The sequence below is a fragment of the Acomys russatus genome, chromosome 15 (assembly GCF_903995435.1).
Source record: "Acomys russatus chromosome 15, mAcoRus1.1, whole genome shotgun sequence".
Lineage (NCBI taxonomy): Eukaryota > Metazoa > Chordata > Mammalia > Rodentia > Muridae > Acomys > Acomys russatus.
This window is the reverse complement of record NC_067151.1, coordinates 50387802-50405135: the sequence shown is the minus strand read 5'-3', so window position 1 is coordinate 50405135 and position 17334 is coordinate 50387802. Positions and strand designations below refer to the sequence as shown.

General features: G+C 35.9%; 1 protein-coding gene across 1 annotated transcript in view; it reads right to left on the bottom strand.

Annotated features, from left to right (window-relative positions):
• Positions 1–17334, bottom strand: part of Fstl5 (follistatin like 5) — a 483380-nt gene that overhangs the window by 260269 nt on the left and 205777 nt on the right. Inside the window, exon 5 of the mRNA XM_051156911.1 lies at positions 13396–13516. Coding sequence (XP_051012868.1) covers positions 13396–13516 — 121 coding nt within the window. The remainder of the gene's footprint in view (positions 1–13395; positions 13517–17334) is intronic.

Sequence of the window (17334 nt, the reverse complement as noted above, 5' to 3'; positions counted from 1 at the left end):
GGGCATATGTCCAAAAGACGCTCCAATGTACAAGAACATTTGCTCAACTATGTTCATAGTAGCCTTTTTCATAGTAATCAGAATCTGGAAACAACCTAGATGTCCCTCAAGCAAAGAATAAATTAAGAAACTGTGGTACATTTCCACAATAGAATACTACTCAGCTGTGAAAAATGAGGAGATCATGAAATTTGCAAGAAATGGACGGAACTAGCAATGATCATCCTGAGTGAGGTAACACAGACCCAGAAAGAAACTTATGGTATATACTCATTTATAAACAGATATCTGCCGCATAATGTGGGATAACCATACTACAACATACAGACCTTAAGAAACTAAAGAACAAGGAGGACCCTAGGGAGGATGCTTAATTCTCATTCAGAAGAACAAATAGGAGAGATACCAGAAGCAGGTAAAGAGAAGGAACAGGACCGGCACCTACAATAGAGGTCCTCTGAAAAACTCCACCCAGTGAGGGATCAAAACAGATGCTGAGATTTACAGCCAAAATTCAGGATAGAACCCAAGGAGTCTTTAGAAGAATTGGGGTATAAAATGACTGGGGGGGGGGTGAAAAAAGCTCCACAAGAAGATCAATGGAGCCAACACATCCAGGAGAGGGCAGTGGGTGGCACTACAGAAACTGATGCACCAACCAAGGACCATGCATGGTGAGGACTTAGACCCTCTGCTCAGATGTAATGGATAGGCAGAACAGTTTCCTTGTGGGTCCCATAAAACGGGGAGTAGGAGCTACTTCTGACATGAACTCTGGTGCTCATACATTGATCAATTCCCCCTGGCAGGGTGGCCTTCATAGGCCACAGGGGAAGAGTGTATAGACAGACCAGATGAGATTTACTCAGCTGGTGTCAGATAATAGGAGAGGCAGACTCCCCTTTCTGAGGATTAGGGGAGCGGCCAAGGAGTATGAGGGAGGGAGGGTGCGACATGGAGGTGGTGAGAGAAGGGGGCTACAATTGGGATGTAAAGTGAATGAATTAAAAATTAAGTTAATACCTTTTTATGATTTATTTCTTTTTAAATATGTTTTATTAATTTGCTCATTTTAACATCTCAATTGTTATCTGATCCCTTGCATCCTCCCATTCCTCCCTCCTTCCCATTTTCTCCTTACTCCTCTCCACTATAACTGTGACTGAAGGAGACCTCCTCCCCCTGTATATGCTCATAGGGTATCAAGTCTCTTCTTGGTTGCCTGCTATCCTTCCTTTGAGTGCCACCAGGCTTCAAAACACTTAAAAAAGGCTCAACCTCCTTAGTCATCAGGGAAATGCAAATCAAAACAACTTTGAGATTCCATCTTACACCCATCAGAATGGCTAAGATCAAAAATTCAAGTGACACCACATGCTGCCGAGGATGTGGAGAGAGAGGAACACTCCTTAATTGCTGGAGGGAATGCAAACTAGTACAGCCACTTTGGGAATAGGGCTTCCTCAATACCCAGCTATTCCACTCCTTGGAATATACCCAGAAGATGCTCCAGCACACAACAAGAATCTTTGCTCAACCATGTTCATAGCAGCCTTATTCATAATAGCCAGAACATGGAAACAGCCTAAGTGTCCCTCAGTAGAAGAATGGATAAAGAAACTGTGGTACATATACACTATGGAATACTACTCAGCTATTAAAAACAGGGGATTCCCAAAATTTGTGGACAAATGGATTGAACTAGAAAGGATCATAATGAGTGAGTTAACCCAGAAGCAGAAAGAGTCAAATGGTATATACTCACTTATATCTGGACACTAGCCCAGGGCGCATGTCCCATGAAAGTCTTCACTTACCAGGAAAGTGGGACAGAGGGCAAGTTAATAACTTCTTAAAAGAGTTATGGGCAAACTAATCTATTCCTATTGCAGATTAAGCATAAATTCTCTTTTTCTGCAGGTACAAGCAGACACAGGGTGTGGCTTTGAGCCAAACTGGAAAGGAGATGCATTATTAAGTAAGTGAACAAGTAAATAATAAATAAGGGAAGGCAGCCAACTTCTGAAGTTTTTTCTATTCACCTCACTCATTTTCTGATTGAACAGCCTAATGAATATTTTTCAGAACTTTCTTAAATGTATGAAACTCTGGCCGGTTTAATCTGTGCTCTTGATCATGTAGTTTCACAGAGATTCCACTGTAATATGTATTGTAATGGAACATTAGCTGTTTTGTGGTGTTAAAATGCGGTTTTGGTGATTTATGTCCCTTCCAACTATTCTTTACTACTGGCCTCTCACTCTTACTGTCACAATAAAGAATGGCTTTAAATAGAAACAAAATATAAGGGGTCTTCTGTCAAGTGACTTACTTTTGCAGCCTTAAACTAGATATAGAAATATGTATTCATAGACAACAACCTGAATCTTTTAAGACTATTATTTTTCTTGAAAAGCAAAGACAATTTACATCACTTGGGTAAAAAAAAAGCTATGAGGATGTGAAATGCTAACAGTAGAAAAGAGGGAAACTGTGGGACACACAAGGTTAGCTGACTTTAAATATAACAAGTCAGTTTAGTGCCCAAAATGTCAGGATCTCCTGAGATGTTCTTAGCGAGAGGGAAGCACAGTGCTGAAGTGTAGCCATCATTGGACCTGGAGTTTAGAGAGCAGAAAGAAAGCTGGGATTCCTTTCACGGGAACCTGACTTACAGACTTTCCCACTAAAATATTCAATGAATGAAAATACATATATCCCAATCAGTAAAGATGTGGATAAAAATGAGTTAAGAAGGACACTCGATTAAAGCACACTTTTTAAAATTCTTACTTATAGATAATTATCTGTAGATGGCAAGAGGATTGAGCACCACATTGAAGGATAATAATAATGTTGATCAGTGATTTAGTTTTTGTTAAAATGCTTATATAGCCATTCAATGGAATTTGTAAATTATATAATTATAACTATATTTGCATGTACGTTTGAGCTCAGTTTTAGATGGCAAAGGGAACAATATTGAACATCTTATATACAATTTCAGCAATGTATACAGTGTGAACTATTTCCTACAGAACTCTATAATAAAGTTAATTTTAGGCTCATTTAGAAACTTGAAATGAGAAATATTTTGTAAGTGGTATGGTGCAGGTGTACAATGGTTTGCTGTGTCCATTCAAGCATCTTAAAGCATTTAAAGCAGGTTTTAGAACTCTTCTCTAATACTGTGAATTAGTATGCAGTTACCTTCAGTAGACATTACTGTACTGTAGCTCCTGAAGAGCTAACTGGCTTATGCAGCTTCCTGGTATCTCATCTGAGAATGTCTTCAAAATTCCAGAAGTCATTCACAAAGAATATCACAAGCCATCCATAGTATTCAGAAGCAAAACACTGGGGTTTGACCTATGGATGTATAAACTCAGCCCTCTACTTATAGATTAGCTCAGTGATGCTCCCCTTTGCTTCATCACAATTTAAATAAGCATGAGCCATACCTCTTCCCTCCATGTCCAGCCAAGCAGGATATCAAAACACAAGGATATCAACTTGTTTTTTATAAACTTTCAGTTTAAATCTCAATACCTAGTCAAGGCTATCATTATTATTTTTCATCCCCATCTCACAACAGTGCTCATAAAATAAACATTTCACTGTCCTCTTCCTATCAGTTTTCCTGTAATAGGCTGAAAGGTAGAAACAGAAATGGCAGAATTATTTTACAATGCTAAGAATGTGAGGATTGCAGAATCCTGAGTTTTAAGCACATGGTTATGAATAACTCTGCCCTTATATCTGATCTTTCCAGCTGAACAATCATAAAAGACAGCAATTACCATTTCATCCTGTTCAGTGATGAATGATTTCTAACTTAAAAAAAAACTACCCTGCGTGACCTAAAAATTCTTTTTAGAAAGAATAGGTAGGTATTTTAAGCAAAGGAACATATGAAATATGAAAATCTATTAAAACATTAATACCTCACTTTCTTACACTTTGAAATCAATGCCAGTAAATGTTTACTTGTCTATACACACATTTCCCTTTCTGTCCACAAGCATTTATGATGAAGAAGGCAATAAGAGCAGACCCTGATTGAAAGTGAACCCCAAGAAAATTTAGAAAGAAACAGATGGAGAATATGTGAATTGGGAGCATCCTATGCTCCTGTACATCACACAAATGAGCAAGGGATTAAATGAGCCTCCAGTAGCACATTAGCCAGCATGGAATTCATTCCCAATGGTGGTTTAGAAAGCTGCAGCTATGATTTTTCTGTCTGTGTTTCCAAGACCCTACACAAAATTTTAGCCCACAATATCAGATGAGCATTTAGTAAAATGTGTGGATGCATCTTGTTATTTTTAAAAATGCAGTGTTTTTGGCCAACCATGTGGCCTCAATATCAGCACATATATAATTGTGTTTTATTAATCTAAATCACTCCTGAGAAGCTTTCTTGTGATAGCAAAGTGATGTTCTTTTAATAAATAGGAAGGGCTCATTACTGTGGTGTAAATTTTGGCTCTAGACTACGACATCAAAGGAATTATAAACATGAGGATAACTTCTAGTATTTCAAGGTAAATAGGATTCTCTTTAATTCATTTACAAAGATGTGAAACTGAGGATACTATTAAGTACATAGCTCTAGGGCCTTTTCTCACAGAAAAGCTTTTATTTTATTATTATTATTATTATTATTATTTTACTTTTTTGTTGCTAATAAAAACACAGCTGCTAATATTGATAGGGTTTGTCCAAAAATTTGAGAACGGAGACTAAGAAGGCAGCCTGACCTACATTAAGACAATTTTCTGGTGCTGTTTTCTACAACTGCTTCTTATACATTTCTGAGCTGAGAAAACAGGAATGTTATGCCAACATAAAATATTTTTCTTTCCCAATATAATATTAAAATAATGTTGTCCAGTTGCAATGTAGGACAATACCAGTGAATATTTATGGGCTATGGTGCTTAAAACACTTCTGCTTGTTGCCTAAACATACATAACAAGTATAAGAATATTTAATTATGCTTTTCTGTAGATGACAAAATGTCTAAACGGTTACAAGAAACACCAGTACATTAAATAAATTGCACAAAAAACCTCATTTATACAGAAAAATGTGTCTGTTATCATACTGAATACAGTCATAAAATAAACTCTGGACAAAATGCTTCCAGGTAATATATTCTGGTAATAATGCAATTATGAAAAAGATATTTGATTTTAATAAAATTTTTCATAAAAATAATTCTAGTAAAACTAATTTCATCAAACATAATACATTTTATACTTACACTACGCACCACTATTATTAGCTTACATGTTCAGTGTGTTCACCTACCATAATTTGATACTATTTCAGGCTACACTTTTCATCAGTAAGAGAAAATTTAAAGCTTCAAACTTTAAATAGTTCATTTATTTTTACCTCAGTCATGTATACTTCGTAAGAAATTGTTAAGAAATAATTTTATTATGGTACATGTGTAAATTTTTCTACTATATCAGTTATAGCTTTTTTGGTTGTAATACAAATTGTTCTATAGCTCTATAATATAATGCTTTATAACGCAAAACATGAGTAGTTTATTTAGATGGCTCTACATGTTACAATAAAGCTTGAAAGGATTATTACTAACTTAGGATTTGTTTCCTAGATGAAATTATATATTTGTATATTTGATGTTTTTCTGAAAATGTTAGTATAATAGAAGGCTCACATTATTTCTGTACAAAATTGAAATAGCTCACAACTACCTGTTGTGTATTTTACAAGTAAGAGAGAAGAGAAAAGGCTCGGAACACAAAGTGATGATAAAGAGGGGGAATTTTCATCTCTCTGAGTAAATCAGAGAATAATACTGAATACACCAACTGAAATATGTTTTACTGTTTATGTACAAATAATCATTATGTCTCTTTTTTACATATTCAAGGAGATTTAAAGTCAATTGCTATTATTTGATGATTGCATACTGCATAAAAATATTAATTTATTGTACCCTACATGATGACTCCATTAAGATAATTTTTTTCAGTGGTCATGTTGTGGGGCTAAGCTGCAGCGTCCATTAATGGCCAGCAGTGTCATCTTCAGGAAAAAGCACCAGCTGTTACACTGTAGAGCAACACCAAGGAAAGGGTGCTGATAAAATTAGAACAGAGTTATGTGACTTACAAGCTCCTGGCCTTTGTGAAGAAAGCCTAATCACACAATGTTTCAGAACTGTAGGACATGAAACAAGGGCTCAGGCCAAGGAGCTTCTGAGAAATTGCTAGCAACAGCATGGGTCTATAAAAACCAAAATAACAATGATTTTTGAGAAATAATATAAAAAGCTGAGCATATATCCTAGGGAAGCAAATCCCGGAATACTATCCTAAAATTAGTGAGAGGCAATTTTAGTTGGATGAATTTTATTACTGACAAGATACATCACAGTGTATAAATCAGGAATAATTGATCAACTAGCACATAATTCTTTTTTTTTTTTTTTTCATTTTCACTTTGAGCTAGAAAGTGACTTCTTTTGTCAATATTTGTACAACACAAAGAGCCAATATGGTAGAAATTAAATATGATTGTGTCACTTTAAATAGAAGAGAAACTGATGGGTCTGATCATGTCTGCTTTTAATACTACATAAAGATTTCACTAATAGACAAATTGTGTTAATGAGCTACCAGCAAGCAGAGCATCTCAGGGATCAGAGTTAGATAAATCTGCAGAGGCACGACATATAAAACAGATTTTTAAAACCATGTTGAAGTGAGAAATTAGAGGGGGTGATGGAGGATAGGGGCATCTTAAAGTAGAGTGAGTGTAATGTTTTCATTTGCTTTTAAATCATAGTTTACACCAATATTGTTTCTCCGATGTCTTTTATGATATAATTGCTATACAAAAGAAGGCATCTTGTTTCCAAGTACAAAAACCTTTGAAGTGCATGTGTAAACCATTCTGTTCATACAAGTTCTAAAGAATTCTGAGAAGCAGGCAATGTAGGGTTCATATTAATATCTATTATAGTAACCCCCGCAAATTAGGGTAAAAATAAAATTATGTATGGTTTCATTTGTGTATAAACCATCGTCCATGAATATGATTCATGAGGTCCTTCCTGGTCCCTTCAGCAATAACCTTAATACACTGTTTTGTTTTTTTTTTTCATACAAAAACAATTTAAAACAATGACACACCATACGGCACTTCATAAATTAGAAAATTAACACAAAGTGAAGAAACAATGGAAATCATCAAGCACTTCAAAGAAGAAAATAAAAAGACAATATTACTAGCAGGATCCAGCACGGATAGGACAATAAAGTTAGGCTAAAGGGCATCTGGTGAGGTAAGATGGAGGACTGATGCCTCCTATGGTGGAAAGGATTTGCCTTCTCCGATCTCTCCCTCAGAGGCCACGATCATGACTCTAAAGCCACAAATGAGCTTTAGATGTCTGGAAGTTTTCTAAATATATCCTTCCCAATACATTCTTTTTTTTTTTTTTTTTAAAGATTTCTTTATTTATTATGTATACAATATCCTGTCTGCAGGCCAGAAGAAGACACCAGATCTCATTATAGATGGTTGTGAGCCACCATGTGGTTGCTGGGAATTGAACTCATGACCTTTGGAAGAGCAGTCGGTGCTCTTAACCTCTGAGCCATCTCTCCAGCCGCCCCCCCCCCCAATACATTCTTATATGTGGATCTTCTCTGCTGAACATTTCTGCTTTTCAAGTTTCTCTAGTCACCTTCTCAATCGTTAGTAGTTTTGTTTCTACTAGCAATTAATTTTAGGACCAAAATTAATCAGTCAGTGACGTCTTTGCTGGCAAATGCAGTGGCTGACGAAAGCAGACATTCTTGCCTTGGGCTTAGCCTGGGAAAATGTTGCTCACTTTCTTATTAAAATAATTTTTCTTGTTGTTGTTTCTTTAAGTCCTACCCATCTTTGTGCCTTTTATTCTTAATTCGTTCCAATAATTTATTGTGACCTCTCCCCTCTGTGCTGACACTTGTATCCTTAGTTTTACTCTTAACTTGATATAATATAATATTTAAAGAACTTTAATGAGGAATTGTCAAGGTCAGCTAGGCCTGTGCACATGACTTTTGGGGATTGTCTTAATTATTAACTGATGTTGGAAAGCTCATAGAACTCAAGGGAGCACCATTCCCTAGGCCGAGTGGATGGTATAGGAGCAGGGAAAAGATGGAGGCATGTATTCTTGGCCTCATTCTGTCTTTGCTCTTACCTGTAGATGGGATGCTTTAAGTTCCTGTCCTGACTTTTTTCTAGGAATGGACTATGATCAGGAGTTTAAGTGAAATAAAGTTTTTCATCATCTGAATTACTTTAAGACAAGGTATCAGTCTCAGTGACAGGAAAGAGGTAAAGCAAATTCTAAACTCTCAAGGAGTGGTAACTGAAGATATGGCCATAAGGAGTTCAATAACATATAAGCAACTATAAAGGGGAATTCATTCCAGTAAAAAGTGACTTTGTAGAAAGGATACTGTAACCTTTCTCCACTTGTGAGGACACACTAACCCTGCAACTGATTGTTGGCATGCCAGGAATACTGTAATTGCAACACACTGCATTGACTGGGAGACCTTTCAACAATTTTTCAGATTCAAGAACTAATATAAGAAATGAACCCTTGCTCTGTGTATTGTGTTGTGGAAGCTACTTAAGAAAGGCCTCCTTACCTCCACCATCATTTCTCCTTTGGACATTCAAGAGAGACAAAAGAGATGCAGTTTCTTATATTTTTGGTTGTGAGCCTAGCCCTTAAGGCCAAGCCATCTCTCCAGCAGTTTCTATCAGAAGACTCCAGATCTGTTTTCCTTGCTCACTAGGAGATACATTGTTCTTTTTTATTTAAATAATTCATTCAGATCACATCTTGATTGTTATCCCCTCACTTGTATCTTCCGGTTACCCCCTCCCTCCCTTTTTCACCTTATTCCCCTCCCATAGGCCTGTGACAGAAGGGGAGGGTTCATTATTATTAAATTAGATGCTTCTCTTTGAATATGCCAAGATATCCAACTTAATCCCATTCATTTTCCAAATGTGCTTTTCATTCTATGTTGCCCACTTCAGTGAACAACGTCACTATTCCCAAGCTGGAAATCTGACAATACCCTTCAACCTCTCTGCCCCTGACTATATCTAACCACCCACTGAATAAAACTAATTGTGCATTGAGCTACTTTCCAGACATGGCCTCTTCTGGCCCTTCTTAAATGCTACTTAGTCCTGACCACATCACTTAATAACATAGTCTTAATTCTATTTACTACTTGCTGTTATTTATTTTTTCTTTTTTTCTTTCTTTCTTTCTTTTTTTTTTTTTTTTTTTTTTTTTTTTTTTTTTTTTTTTTGTTAGTTAAGTTGTTTATTTTTCTTTCCACTTAACATATTTACCTTATTTGGGTCAAGCACAGTAAACCATCACCAGAACAACTTATTTGAGTAGCAATTAGTACAAATACCATGGAAAAAGAGCTAGTAACCTTGCTGTTACTTTTTTTAAATAAAGATTTTTGTAAATTAATGCTTCGGCACACAAAAAGGGTTAATGTGGTGTTCCTCCATTCTGCTGTAGTTATTAAATGGTTCCAATATCTAAAATTTTTAAATAGTGATTGTGATTTCTTAGAAAAATAATTCATTTTCTTATATTATCATTATGAAATCCATATTCTATTAAAAGTATTTCATGTAAAGAGTGGTAACATTTTGCAAATAATGGGTAAAATAACATTAAAATGATGAAATAATAGTCAATGATGCAGTTTTTTTACCATTAAGTTCTTTGCTAAAAAGCTACCCTTTACCATTTAATTTTATACTATGTCAGAAAGAAAAATTAACTAGAACTCTAGAAATATGTTGATTTTTGTAGTATATTTTGTTACTGATCCAACTTTAATATAGGTCTCTGGGTATTAACAAATAAATCTGCAAGCGTTTTGAGCTTCTATTTGGAAATTATATGAAGCACAATAGCCCCAGTTTGAAAAAGATTACTTAAACTTTTACTCTTATTATAACTTCTAATATAACTGTCATTTTTTACATGTCTGAAGTTATATATTTCTGATATTGGTGTCTGGGGGGTTTCTAATTTAAAATGCATTGATATTCTGGCCCTCTAAATAAAAAGCTAATTGGTATATAATAGATGGGTTTCCCATTATTGCTATACAATTGTATTTGTGGTACCTAAATATTTTAAAATTAGGTATCTTTTTAAAAGCATACCATTATACAAAGCTTGTCATTAAACTTCCAAATATCCAATGAGTTTTAGTATCAACACCATTAGTTTATGGAGTTCATAAAATTCCATTTCTTCCTTTGAGGGTTTATAGGTTTATGCCTGTTGCAAACGAGGGTGAAGCACCCTGAGCATCATGCCGTGCAAAGGCTACTGCTTGGTGAGACCAGAAGAGAACTAAAACATCCTCCAAAATGGCAGTATTGTTTAAGTGATTATATGAATAACATTATAAAATCTGAATCAATAGCTTACAACTATATAACAACAGAACCTTCATTGCATGATGAATAGTAGTCAAATACATTTTCTTTCCCTGTTTCCTTTTAAAGTTGCATGTTTTATTCATCTTTTGTTTTTATATATATGTGGTGCACATACGGGTGTTAGCATGCAGGTGGACGGACTGCTGTACAGGGTCAAGTGGACATCAAGTGCCTCCCTCAATTCTTCTCCACTCTATTCATTGACTCAGGGTCCCATTGTTTCGCACAGACTTCACCAATAAGGAGAGTCAAGTTATACAGTCCAGCTTTTCCCTGAGGATACCATGGCCCCCTATTCTGAGTCCTGGATCTACAGGCAGGTCTCTGTACCCTTCCATTTACATGGGCTGTGGACATCTGAACTGGAGTTCTCATGCTCACACAGCAGTTGATCAGGCTCTGGATTTTTGTTGTAGTTGTTGTTTTGTTGTTATTTTTTGTTTGTGTGTGTGTTTTGGGGCAGAGTCATGATAAATAGGTCAGGCTGGCTCAGTCTCGATCTTCCCATCTTTAAAATTTGAGTTAAAAACAAACAAACAAACAAACAAACAAACAGGCTCCACATCCTAGCCATCATGCCAGGCTGCCAAGTGCTTTTCTTAACTAACACATCTCTATGTCTCAAACATTGAATATGTAGACCCTTATATTATCTTTAACTCTGACCTAAGGGCAGAATCATTACAATAGCCATTAAGTGTATAATAATAAGCATGTAATATAGTGGTTTCCATTAAACTATGACTGCACTACAGTCTAAGAGTAAATAGACTCTCATAACTTTTCTTCTGAAAAGTAGTTTCTTGTGTTTTATCACTTTCAAGTTTCATTGGCTATTGATTTCTACTGGCACAATGTCACTTGTCAGAACAATGTATTTCCACGTCAATACTAAACGTATGCCAAAACATAAGACAAGCTCCCCCCCCGGGGGGGGGGGACAAGCAGCAATCCTGAAAGCAAGATTCATATCTGCTGACACCTTCAGGGATCATTGCATAGACATCGTGTGAGCTGGCATAAACTAACATATTTCTCTTTAATTTTTGCCGCTATTTCACCACTACTACCAAAACAAAAAGGTTTCCCTTTGTTACTCTTTCCAAATGCCTTATAAACTTTATGTAACTCATGACTCATGCTATGGAGTACTTCACCCACTATTATTTAGTCCATGTTTTCTCCTAGTGTAAAATAAGGTAAGGGATGTGACATTAAAAAGATAATTAATGATTTATGATTTGAGTTACTAAAGACACAAAATTAATCTATTTCGAAAGAACATCAGATGGAACATACTTATGTTTGGTTGGTTTTCTTAAGCACTCTCATTTCTCGGGCACCTGCCTCCTTGGTTATGTCATTCTTTCTATTATTTGACATTTGTTTTTCCAAGTTTAAAGCCACTTACACCAAGCAGAAGTAGCATTGCTACAATTTTTTAAAAGATCCTCCACACCAAAGCACAGATGACAATCACTAATTATTATTTTAAGTTACATTTTTATAAACTACTGCTTTGTGTGGTAATATAAAATAATAGATGCTTTTATATTAAATTATATGAACATATTTTTTGTTAATAAGCCATATTTTTCTCTCTTATTCTGCCTCTGTGAAATTCTAAAGAATGACTGATATAGGGTGAAATTAATAAAAAGCAGTTTAATAACAAATTTGACATAGGATTGATATTATACTAAACAAATATTCTTAATTTCTATATGATTCACCATATTCACATAAACTTAAAGCAATTAACTTCTGTCATTTCCTTTTTTTTTCAAAGAATATTAGCTTTGAAAAACCTTTTCAAGGGACCATCAACTTACTAAGTCATCCTTCCTGGTAAATTCTACTTTCTCATATAAGAGGACATACAATTTGATTAAATCCCAAGATCATTTTTTTACCTGATCTTAAAATATGTGTCCTCCAGATACTGTTTGTAGATTATTCTTGAGTATGTGTACTATCTTTGTGTTAGTATTCCATGTGTGTACCTATATGTACTTGCTGGTGCAAAGGCCAGCGGATAGCAGTGACTCCTCTGGAGCCATCTCACGTAAGTGCTGGGAACTGAACCTGGCTTCTCTGGAAAAGCATCAAGTGGTCTTATCTACTATGTCATCTCTTCAGCCTCAAGAAATATTTTTAAAGTAACTTCTCCCTGATCTTTAGTGCTTTGAAAGTGCCCAGATTTGTTTGTTGTTGTTGGTTTGTTTGTCTGTTTTTCTCTTGAGCGAAATCTTGACGCTTTCATTGTTTTCTGGTGGTTTAGAAAATTTACGTTGATTAAATTATTTTCAATGTTTTTTATAAAGAAAGCACAGTTCATCTTTCTAAGATACATTTAGGCAACTCAAACAAATATAAGTTGTTCTTAGATTACCTTAGCATGAATATAATGTTTTATTCCAAGAACAGAAAAACAAATTCTAAAAAGCAATAGCTGCTGGAATATACAGTAACCTAATCTGTTGATCCATTTTGCTTTCCCAATGAGTTGTAAATGTCACTGCATAAGTAATTAAATAGTTTTTTTTATGCCTGATGATAACAAGTCAGTGTTCTTCCTTCAGAGTAGCCTCAAAGGCAGCATTGTAAACTAGTTCTCACACTAAAGTCAGTAAAACACAGGATACCCAGGGAAGAGAGCAAGCCCAAACTGTGTTGTGTTGGAAATGCAAAATCCCCTAGCTGTATATACATTCTGGAGGAGCCAAAACCTTGATTTCTTTTCCTTATAACACTTCTCCTGAGAAACAGCTTGTACTTTGGATCAGGTTTACAGACCATATTGCATAAAGCAACTGGAAAGAAAGAGCAAAATGAACTACAGATTGACTCTGTACTCACGAAATGCTCTGTAGAATTCCTCCAGAGCCAGGTGTTTGTCAGCATTGACGTCCTCATACTTGAGCAGATCGTACAAAGAACAGTCAGAAAGGTCCTTGTTCAGTTCTTCCTGTTTAACCACCTGGCAATCAAAACAATAAAATCTTTATATATTGTTTCTATATAATATAATTAATTGTAGGTAACAATCACAGAATAGGTTACTTTAAATCTGAAGAACAGTTCAGAAATAAAACAATGGCAAACATAAATTTTTGGTTATTGAACACTTACTTTTAACCACTATAATGATAAACTTAAGATTCAACCTTAGAATTTTATCTAATGAAAAGCATCACAATATATCAACAAATCTGCACCTTTTCTCTTTGGCTTAAATCATTTGCTTTATTTACATCAACTCAGGGAGACACCTGCAAGGGAAAACCTTCTTCTGTGCTTCACTGACCTGTGTCAGAAGAAAACACTGCTCCATCCTGTGTGAAAAGTGCAGCGTGCTGTGACTACTTCCTTCCTCATACTATTTGTGGAAAAGTGAAGTTAGATTTTTTTCCCCTTATGCCTAAAAACTCCTCGGTAGCTGGGAGATGAATCATTTGAGATTGGGCCAGACTCCCTGCTCACAAAAGAACTATTAAGCAAATGACTGTTTCCAGGAGCCAGACAGAATTAATGCACCGATTGATAACAAGTCTATTCAAGCATGGTGAGGCAAACCATTATCGTGATTCCTACTCTGTCTACTCCCATAGACCGAGGCTCAACATTTTTATACTCTGCTGATTTTGACTATTGCTTGTCAGAAAGGAGAGCACACACAATTTAACAGACATTCCTATCCATGGTGTACAGTTGCATTGCTATGACACAATTCCCCGCTCCTTACTATTCTACCACAAACAGAGGCAGCAGTGCCAACTGCCTGTAGCTCAGCTTCAGAATGAATTGCTGTTGTTATTTTAAAGGTGATGCAGTACATTCAGAAAACATAATCTTTGTAGTCACCAAGAGTGTATTTGGGTCCTACCAATGCCACTTAACAGCTGTTTAATTTTTTTGTAAATCAGTTCACTTTACTCAATTAGAAAATAAATACAAGTATTATACCTCCATTCCTATAGAAGTAGTAAAGTGCAATCAAGCCATAGAGTATGCACTCAAAAATGAGCATTTAAGATTAGAAAATAATTGCTCTTCATCTAGTGTACATCATTAAATAATTCTCTGCAGGGTTTCGGGTTCCAGCCTTTATATGCTGTCGCTGTGCACTCACACATGTTTACCTTTCTTTGTGTAAAACATAGCATTTCACATACATTTTCTCAGTTGTTGATTTCATTCTCAGGATCTTCTAACTCTTCTAAACTATATCCTAAGCCTTTGTGGAATATTTATTGGAGGTTTGGTGGCCCAAATTAAATGAAGTGTGAATGACTTATGAGCTCTCTCTGAAGATGGGAGCAACATATATTAAACATCTACACAGTGGCTTTCAATGACAGTGTACTAACTGCCAAATAGGACCTCCTTAATACATTTCTTTATTTTCATTAAAATTATTATTATAAATAATTAGTAAATTAAACAATACCATATAGAAAAGTTAACCATATACACTGTCTGCATCTCAGGGAACTTTCATAAGGTTAGACTAGCCAATTTGATGTAGCAGACTTTCATTTGATTTCTTCACTTTATCAAATATGTTCTTCTAGATAGTATTACATTTTTATTGATTAAGCTAATATTTGCAAAATATGTGTGGGAAAAGTATAGGCTTCTCTAGCTTAACTGTTCTTATAAATAAATGCTGTAATGATGAGCATTACATCATAAATTCTGCATTTTGTAGCTGCAGGGATTAACAATACCGCCTAATGGTGGAAACCATCATAGCAATAAGCCTTTTGGGAAAATAAAGTCTTTCTCTTCTATGTAGAAGCAACAAATCCCTTACTCATTATCCATCTGTTACTGATTAGACTACATATAATGATTTCACTAGAGACTGGGAGTCAGCAATGCATCTGATCATACTCCATTGTAATTTTTCCTGATCATTCACATTGCTGAAGTTAAGACAATATTTAGGATACAGTAACACTGGAATTTATCAGGCATTTCAATACTAGTAACTTGTATCTCATATGTGAATTTGTAAATATGTAGTTCAAACAAAGACATGAATTTTTTTCATTTTATGCCTCATATTTTTTGTCTAATCTGTTGCTAAAATTAAAAGGAGCTTCCAGCTTTTGTACTTGCTTGTCATGTGTGGTTTTGTTTTATTACAACTGGATTACAACTGTACAGCTCTTGGTCAGCATGCTGTTATAATGAGTGTTTATAAGAGTGTGGATCTTGAATGTACATAAAAAATAGCCTACAGAATTTTATGAGCAATGCCATCACCCATAGATAATTCCATCTCTTGATATTGTGTTACTTCTGGTGTAGAATTTTTGTTTTTTACTTTCCTCTCAGTAAACTATTTTCCCTACTCATCTTCTTTAGCCATTGGCTCAATGGTTAGTTTCTAACTGCCTTGGCTTGCCAGCCACTGCTCCAGAGTTTGAAATACAGCATATGATATGAAAGATTAAATGTTTGTAACTGGGAGCAGAACAAGATACTGAAAAAGAAAACTCAGCAATAGATGGATATTTGGGAAAATATCAGTTGAAAAAAGTAGCTTGCAATAAAACATATTCACAAGAACTCTGGAAACCAGGCACTATGGGAACTATGAAAGACAGCAACACTTTACCATAATTGTAAGCAAGGGCCCTTTGAAGTTAAGAGGAAAGCTTTACCCACGTTAACCAAGCAGTGCATCATGGGAAAGGCGACTCCTTTGTTGGGGAGAAATTTTGAAGTCTTTAACTTGGAACTCAGTGCCAGGAAAGATGACATGGAAACATATTGCTGGACCAGGCACTCCAACTTGCCTCGTGCTAAAAGATTGGGTGAAGCCTTTGTAGTAAAGTTAATACTGGCTGTAGGAGTTCTCTGGTGCAATTTTGAGGGTCACTTATGTACACTATCATATCATCTGCAAATAGGGATAATTTGACTTCCTCCTTTCCCATTTGGATACCCTTGATCTCCTTTTGTTGTCTTATTGCTCTGGCTAGAACTTCGAGTACTATATTGAAGAGATATGGAGAGAGTGGGCAGCCTTGCCTTGTTCCCGATTTGAGAGGAATTTCCTTGAGTATCTCACCATTTACTTTGATTTTGGCTATTGGCTCGCTGTATATAGCCTTTATTATGTTGAGGAAAGTGCTTTGTATCCCTGATCTCTCTAAAACTTTAAACATGAATGGGTGTTGGATTTTATCAAATGCTTTCTCTGCATCTAAAGAGATGATCATGTGGTTTTTTATTTTCAGTTTGTTTATATGATAGGCAGATTTGGGCCCAGGGGTCCCGCTCAAACTAAGGCACCAGCCAAGGACAATACAGGCGGTAAACTTTAAACCCCTTCCCAGATCTAGCCAATGGTCAGAATATTCTCCACAGTTGAGTGGAGAGTGGGATATGACTTTCTCACGTACTCTGGTGCCTCACATTTGACCATGTCCCCTGGAGGGGGAGACCTGGTGGCACTCAGAGGAAGGACAGCAAGTTACCAAGAAGAGACTTGATACCCTATGAACATATACAGGGGGAGGTAATCCCGCTCAGGAACAGTCATAGGGGAGGGGAATAAGGGGAAAATGGGAGCGAGGGAAGAATGGGAGGATACAAGGGATGGGATAACCATTGAGATGTAACAAGAATAACTTAATAAAAAAAAAGTTAACATTGGCAATCAGTGAAGAACTGAATCTATCAGCACTCTTCAGAGTTTGGAATCAAAGCACAGAGAACATCTCCATGTGCTGGAGGATAAGACGGAGAATGCACTGCAACTGTAGGACACAATGACACCTGCCC